The 8,221-nt window shown below is 32.4% G+C and overlaps 1 protein-coding gene across 1 annotated transcript; it reads left to right on the plus strand.

Annotated features, from left to right (window-relative positions):
• The first annotated feature begins 588 nt into the window (after positions 1-588).
• Positions 589-5,741, plus strand: LOC146935358 (F-box/kelch-repeat protein At3g23880-like). The gene is made up of 2 exons (XM_085750525.1): positions 589-2,201; positions 5,352-5,741. The coding sequence occupies exon 1, from the start codon at positions 1,073-1,075 to the stop codon at positions 2,171-2,173; it is 1,101 nt and encodes a 366-aa protein (XP_085606651.1). The 5' UTR covers positions 589-1,072; the 3' UTR covers positions 2,174-2,201; positions 5,352-5,741.
• Positions 5,742-8,221: the final 2,480 nt, after the last annotated feature.

Genomic DNA, 8,221 nt, shown 5'->3' on the forward strand with positions numbered 1-8,221 from the left:
TGCATAAATGTTTTCCTCGGCAGTTAACTACCGAGGAATTCCTCGGCAGTTAACTGCAGCCGGATTTCAAATTCCTCAGCAGTTAACTGCCGAGGGGGCAAAAGCGTATTTTACATGTGTGTCCCAGCCTTCTCTAATGTGTGAACAGCAATTTTCTAAGATTAGAATTACATGGGGATTATTTATTTTTGCCTTGAGTAATTTTTTGACTAGACTTCAGTTTCATGATTTTAAGTGTGTCATGATGAAATTTTATACTATTCCTTCTTTATATAAAAATTTCATTTGATATGTCTTGCGTTCCTGCTAGCTTGATGAGAAATGTGGAAACAATTTTGGATTGAAATTGTTTCATCTAAGGAGCGAGCGAGTGGTAAATAGGCATGGTTTTATTACCAAGGCAAATAGGTTTACGTTTCATCCATGCCCACCAACATCCCACATTGAAGAGGTTAGGTCAGGGATATATCCACATTTTTCGGGATGAAAACCATCAACATTTAGACATGACCACAAGGTTAGGGCGTATCAGAGATTATGTCTTATTTGTCATGGACAGTGATGCAGTGGAGAGGATGAGTACTAAGTGGGAGAGTTTGGAAGCAATTATGCAAGAGGCTCGGGGGAGGGAGGATTTATCGCCGTAGGCGTCTTAGGGGTGGTAGGGGTTATAGCCTATAGGGCTACTCAATAGTTTTATGTGGTTGTTGTATCATTTGAACAAATTATGTTTTTAATCTTATGTTTGAATATTTGGATGTAACCTACGGATAATTTGTGTTATTTCATACCGTTTACATTAAACTATTTTCTTATAATTTGATTGAAAGCATGTTTAAATCAATCCGATTATTTTGTATATTTTTATGTGTGTAAAATCATTTAAATATATATTTTTTTACATGAACCAAAATCCAAATAACAGGGATTTTTTTTTCTGTGTATTTTAATTTATGTCTTAAAAAATGCAAGCTAGGAGAAACTAGTGTAGTGGGTACTCAAGCACAGAATTGGAAACTGGAAACGGCGCAGGCTAACGAAGGGGATGACGACAACCTAATCTCAGTCACTCATGGAGGAAACAACCTCCACTAAGAGGAGGCAACAACTGACCACCGGAACCCTAACATTCCCACCGCCGGAGCTTCCAACTCTTCCTGTTGATCTCCTTCCTGAGATTCTTTGTAGGCTTCCGGTGAAATTACTCGTACAGCTTCGATGCGTTTGTAAGTTCTTCAATTCTTTAATTTCTGATCCTAAATTTGCAAAGAAGCACCTTCAATTCTCAACCAAGCGTCAACATCTCATGGTATTTTCTTTAAACAACTCAGTTGAGTTAGTTCTGAATGATTCCTTAATCTTCTCAGTGTTTTCTACTTCTAGCGTTGTTACACAGACACAAATTAACCCTCCTATTACTTTCACAAATCCACTTAAACTTGTGGACGTAAGATGCTCTTGCGATGGCATCTTTTGTGGTTTTCTCAATCCTGGTTCTTATTACTTGTGGAACCCTTCCATTAGAAAATTTAAGTTATTGCCTCCTTTGGATAATCCACACAAAGATTACTTTTCCATAAGCTTTGGGTATGATCATTTTATTGATAACTATAAGGTCATTCTTGTTTCTGACAAAAACAAAGTTAGTGTTAATACTTTGGGGACTGATTATTGGACAAGAATGGAGGACATCCCATATTCTGACCCGACTTTTGGACCGGGAGTATTTGTTAGTGGCACTGTTAATTGGTTTGCATGGGATGTCATTATTTCTCTTGATTTAGACAAGGAGTCATATCAACAACTTTTCCTACCTGATTTCGAGAACGAGAATGATTCGTTGACCTTGAGTGTGCTGAGGGATTGCTTGTGTGTTTTTGCAACCAGTGATATGATTTTGAATGTTTGGATTATGAAGGAGTATGGAAATCAAGATTCTTGGACAAAATTATATAGAGTTCCTAACATGCAAGATCGGGGTCTTGAACCCTATACTGTTTCATATATTTCTGAGGATGACCAACTGCTGGTAGGGTTTGTTGATACGCGAAGTCGTAATAGGAAGTTGGTTGTTTATGATTCCAAGACTGATACTTTGAATATTCCAGAGTTTGAAAACAACTATCAACTGATATACTCAAAGGTCTACATTGAGAGTTTGATATCGCCCTAAGCCAGGATTCAACGGCAATATACATATGGTTAGTTTTTTGTTTGTGTTATTTATTTTACGCCTTCTCTGATTTTCAATAGTTTGGTTAATTTCAGTTGTTGATTCTCTCGCATCTTGCATTGTATTTTAAATAGTCCACAATCGTGAATTGCATTAAATGGTTAGTCTTTTGATTTTCTAGGATTTGGGTTACGATTTCGATGTCATAAGGTTTGCTTAGTACTCCAAAAATTTCTTAATGTTTGCTTCAAATCTTGCATAATGCATTATGAATTAAACTGAATATGTTATATGTGATGTCACTTTTTAAAGAATATCGAATATCCACTTTTAGCATATGTAGCTCTGAATATTATAGTTTTTAATATGTGTTTTAGCAATGAGATTGAAGGTATTCGTTAGGGATTAAACGAATTAGATGGTGGTAATTACAGGAATTTGGCTTATGAAAAAGCTTATTTGGGACATATTAGATGTTTTGCAATGAAGCTGCCTTTGTTACTCGCAGCTTTCGAATTCAACAATTTCATTCACCTTTGTTCCTGATTTTGTTTAATGTCATTCTATAGTTCTTTTGTTGAATTTGGGTAATTGCCTCTATCAGTAAATGTAAATCATCATAAACTAGTAAGCCGCGTCAACCATTGGTGCTGCTTTCTTTTCTTCATTCTATCAACTGGGAAGAGTTTGCATAATGCAACAGGGATCATGAAGTTTTAGTGAAGAATAAGCTTCAATGATAATTTTGAAAGCAGCACCAATGGCCACAAGTTTTCTGAGTCTCAGTTACAGAAGGTCCATCTTTTATTTTCTTTCATGTTATGTTGATAGAAAAATCCAATGGCAATGGTAATGTTGAAGAATCACTCAATGCTACATCACCACCACCTTTATTCTGTTGGCGCTCCTTCGTTTTTGCTACTTGCTACGTCATCACCACCACTAACCTCTTACTGATCAGTAGTGGATCAGATCATCTTCTGAGTCTCGTTCTTAAGATCCTTCTCCATATGTTGGCCACAAGATATATTTTGATTTTCTGCAATCTATAATTATTGTCAAGAAATTCTATAGAATGTGAAAACTGAGAAAGTATCAAGTTGAGTTGGAATCGGAGTCAGTTGGATTGAAAGGTGAATGTATTGGAGATGAGGATCAACCAAAGTAACTTTTATTTTTTTTTTGTGGGGGGGGGGGAATTTAGATTCTTGATCAGAAACTTCAAGAACCAAACAGAAAGAAGTAAAAAGAAACTTCAAGAATAAAATAGAAAGAAATGGTATTTAATAGATTCACTTTTTCCTATTTATTTTCTCTGGTTTGTGTCTGCATCGCTATAAGCCGTTATTTTTCTTTAGTACCCTTCAGTTCATTGTTCTTAATTTCTGCTAAGATATTTATAATTATTTTTTATTCTGCTACTATGTGTTAGTTTTAAATAGTTTATGAAGTAGATGAAAAAATTGGAGTTCCAGCTTAGCCAGGTGTAAGTTTAATTGCTTCTTTAAATAGTTTGTTGACTTGGTTACTTTATACGCTAGTCTTGTATGATTGTGTTGATTACTGAAAATGATAACTTTTAACAAGGTTTTCTTTCAATATTAATTAACCTTCTAGAAATGTTAGTGTCTAATATTGCTAGATGATTTGACTTTCTTGCATTTGTTGGTTAACTTGAACTTGTTTCATGTCATACTGATTTTCGGCTCACTCTTAGTAGAAACAATTCTTAGACACAACTTTATCATGACATTGGCTTGCTCTTGTGCTCCCTAATATATAGTTCTCACCGCCGCAATTCCCATTAAATCATATCCCTCTTCTCTTGTATATATATGAAACTCATAGGTTGTTATATCATTGCTCTTAAATATGTAGCAATTCAATCCTCCAAACCTCGCAGTTATAAAATCAGCACAATTTTTTGTTGTGAGGATTAGGTTCTTAGACCACTCGCTCTTTTGATTATCATACACTTAACTTTTGTGTGATAAACTCTTATATCGCTTTCTGAAACTTATATTGAGATTGTAATGCATTTCTATGCCACATTTTTGTTTCTCTTGTTTTGAGAATTAGAAGGAATGCTGCATATGTTTGAGTATTTTCCATGATGAAATAATCATATAGGACATTCATTTTTCTAAAGAATTTCACTTGTTATTAATTTCTTGGCAAGTTTATGTGTTGTTAGTGCTGAAATAATAATAATATAGGACATTCGTTTTTCAGTTTTCAATTATGGGTTACCATTACCACTCAATTGGTTTTGATGGTAATTATTATTTGAAACATTTTGGTTTATGTTTTGACATAATACTGGCCTTTTAATTGTGCATATGATTCTTGTCAAAAAAAAAAAAATTGTGCATATGATTGATTTTTTTTTCTTTTGTTGTTACTGATAAGTGGTGTCAAGTTTTGTGATTGGCTGGCTTGAAATGTTAACATCATTTATGCCTTGCATTTTCCTTAGCTTCTAAGTATTCACTGTCTTGTGTGTTGATAGAGAGATGTGGGAGAGGGAATAAACTGAACAAAATCGTAACAGGGGAGAGAAAGAGCGTAGTGATTCAGAGAAAAAAGGCTGCAATGTTGCGCGTGGCATAGAGAGAGATAGAGTGAGAGGCCACACTTTCAGCACAAAAATCCGATTCATATTTACGATCCTGGCTACGATTATTGCGATCTCATGATCTTGGCTACAGTTTTCTCACCAAGTGATCTTGTACAAGATTGACGATTACGATCTTACGATTTAAATTGTGATTTGGATAGTATTCACAAATTCAAATTGACAATAACCTTGGCTACAGTTTTTATGTTTTATCTCTTACCTTTTGATAGTGTTTAATGGATTACAAGATAACTGATTGTTCTTGTTGACTGTTAAATGTGAAAATGAAAGTTTTGTATATCATAAACTTTTATTTGCAGGAGATTTAAAATTGTTTTGCTGCTAAGATATATGATCATCATATTGTTGTGTAATTGATATTATTGAATTCTTAGACGCACACAACAGTGTACAATTCCATAGCATTGGTGAAATGAGATTGTAATGAAGTTCATTTCCATGTCTGTTTGCCTTCAAATATGTCTCAATATTTTAATTTTAATTGCATATGAAGCCTCAAAATAGACTTATAACATCATAGTTGAAATGCCACTTTTTCAGGTTGATTGTGTTTGTACGTTTCAATAGAAGGGTTATTCGCTGGCTGGTTGAGTTGCTCATGTTCATTTTGTGGTCTGGAGCTTTGCTGAAGATGGCGGTGAAAAGGAGTAATAGTTCTAGTGTTGTGGAATTCCTAAGTTCAGTTTAATTATTTGTTGTGGAGTCAAACTGGATGAGATGAAAAAACTATATGCTCTGAATAATTAGGAAAAACTTGTCTCCGACTTTTTTTTTTTGTATGTTTGTAGGAAAAATACAATCTGTAAAGTCTAAATTAACTGATTGACTTGTATGTTTCACTGTTATTCTTGTTGTACCAGAAAAAGAGTTGCACTCTCCTGTTCCACATGTTTATGTTAGGGTACCCCCATGGCAATGTTGTGTGTTTGATTCTGATCATCTCTGCATTTTTCATTTTGAAACCCTGAGACATCGTATCTATGTCATTTCAAGTCGTATCTATATTTATTAATGCCGGCAAAATGGCTACATGAAGTTTCTAGAAATTGAGTTGTGATATAGTCCGTGAAAAGTTGTGATATAGTCCGTGAAAATTAAGTCCGGAGGACAAGGCTATATATGAATAAGAAAGACACAAGGCTAGAGATCACAATCACCATATGCTTGGACATCAAAAGACTCTGGCAATTTCGAGTCGAATACAGCAACATGGTGACAGGATTATGCCGGTTTGGTGTCTGAGGCTCACAAACGATGGAATATTACCAACGAGAGCGCCCATAATTATATTTATTTATTATTAGTTGTGATTACGAATGATGTTGTAGTGGAGTGAATGTCATGTAACTCAATTGGGGGGGAGAGGAATTGTTTCCGTTCTATTGCAAATTGTGAACATTGTTTTTTATTTAAATTATTGGTAATTTTTGTGCCACTGTCCGTCTAGCATCTCAATGAATAATCTTGTCATTTCAACAAAAGGAATTGATGCTATTTGATTGTTTGTATGATTATGGTAGTCCAAGTTGGCAAGAACTGGAACTTGGTATCTCTCAATAAGCATTCTATAATATCCATACTTCAATTACTTAAAGTTGACTATGATGCTAGATTATATAAAAGTAGTAGTAGTAGTAACTAGTAACACTCACTCTTAACATTTTTTACAATACTCACTCATTGCTATTGTAATTTGCATGGATAAGAAAAAAAAATTCCTTTTTGTTGTCTCTGATATAACTTTGAAGGGTTCAAGATGAACATCATTTACTAACACATCTACCAAGCTAGTTAAAGGTGGTTACTATTGAGTCCTAATTCTAGCGTAAAATGCAAAAGTGGTGAAACTGTCATGACTTAGAAAAGGGCATCAACCATAATTGAGGTTCTTCATGAGGCATATATTGTTAGAATTTGATGCTAGGAGTTAAACTTAGAAACTATAACATGTCCAAATTTGATTATTTCAAAAAAATTAGTCTATCATGGGTGTTTTTTATTCTCCACCCTATTTTCTATACGAGTCATGCTAGCAAGTGTTATTGATGCTATTTAATTTTAAAAATGTTAATATCCAAAATGTTATTGAAATTGGACACATCAGAGGAAATCGGGAAAAAAAAACACTATGGAAGACCTCCAAACCATAAAGGGGTAAATGTGGATGGCCAAATCGAAAAAGAAAAAAAAGAACAGGGTGGTTAAAACCATCAAATTCAAAAGAAAAATATACTCATGTTTGGTATAAAAAAACTAATATATCCATGTATTTGAGTCTATTATCCAATTGTATTATTTATTTTTTACGTATCCAATTGTAATTTTTATGATAAAAAGTTTTAGATTTAAATCACGAACTTAAATTTAATCCCTATTAATTTATATTGGTAAATTTAGTCATTCATAATTTTGCAGTTTGTAAGAATAATTTCTATTTCAAAAATATTTAACAAAAAATTGATGTTTTTATAAAATGCAAATAATGATTAAAAGCGAATAATTTTTTTTAAAGGATTAAACTTGAAAGCTCATGATTTTGTAAAAACTAAAAACATATTTAATTAAAGTTTTATGGTAGGTAAAATATGACTCAATTGACAATGTCAAAATTGTAAGATTGGACAAAAAAATATCAATTGGAAATCAATATAAAAAGAAGGGTTAATATGTCTTTACCCCCTGTAATATAGGCGAGTTCCGGTTTTCCCTCCTGTAAGAAAGATTCTTTCGATTCAAACCCTGTAATATAAAGATTCCGTCGAAAACCCCCTGGTCGAATATGGAACCCCCAGCTGATGACGTGACGTGGCGCGCTGAGTCACCCTTTTCTGCTGACGTGGCGTGCTGATTGTATAATTAATTTTATTTTTTATTTTTTTATAGGGTACACGTTGCATTTGTCTTTTTTTTTTTAAAAAATCTAAAAAACGAAAATGATTATGAAAAAATAAAAAAAATTCCAAATTTTTTTTTAAAAATTGGAAAAATTAATAAAAATGAAAAAAAATCTGGAAAATTTTAAAAATAAAAAATAAAATCAGGGAAATTTTTTAAAAAAAATAATTTAAATTCTGGAAAAATAAATAAAAATTGAAAATAATGAAAAAATTCCGAAAAAATTTAAAAAATTAATAAAAATGAAAAAATAGATTTTTTTGAAATTTTAAAAATTATAAAAAAGTTCAATTTTTTTTTGAAATTTAGAAGATATTTAAAAATACTGGAATTTAATTTTCAAAATAAAAAAGTTTAGATTTTTTTGCGAAATAAAAAAACTATAAAATATTTAAAATTTTAAAAATCTGGATATATATTTTTTAAAATCCAATTACAATATGAAAATTAAATTTTGAAAATCATATAATCTGAAGAAGAAAAAATAGATTTTAATTATATGTATGTATGACTAT

The sequence above is a fragment of the Medicago sativa genome, chromosome 3 (assembly GCF_051527215.1).
Source record: "Medicago sativa cultivar Bolivia chromosome 3, Bolivia_mono, whole genome shotgun sequence".
NCBI lineage: Eukaryota > Viridiplantae > Streptophyta > Magnoliopsida > Fabales > Fabaceae > Medicago > Medicago sativa.

Excerpts from the sequence above, each read along its gene's own strand:
- LOC146935358 (XM_085750525.1), top strand. The coding sequence starts at position 1,073 with ATGGAGGAAACAACCTCCACTAAGAGGAGGCAACAACTGACCACCGGA.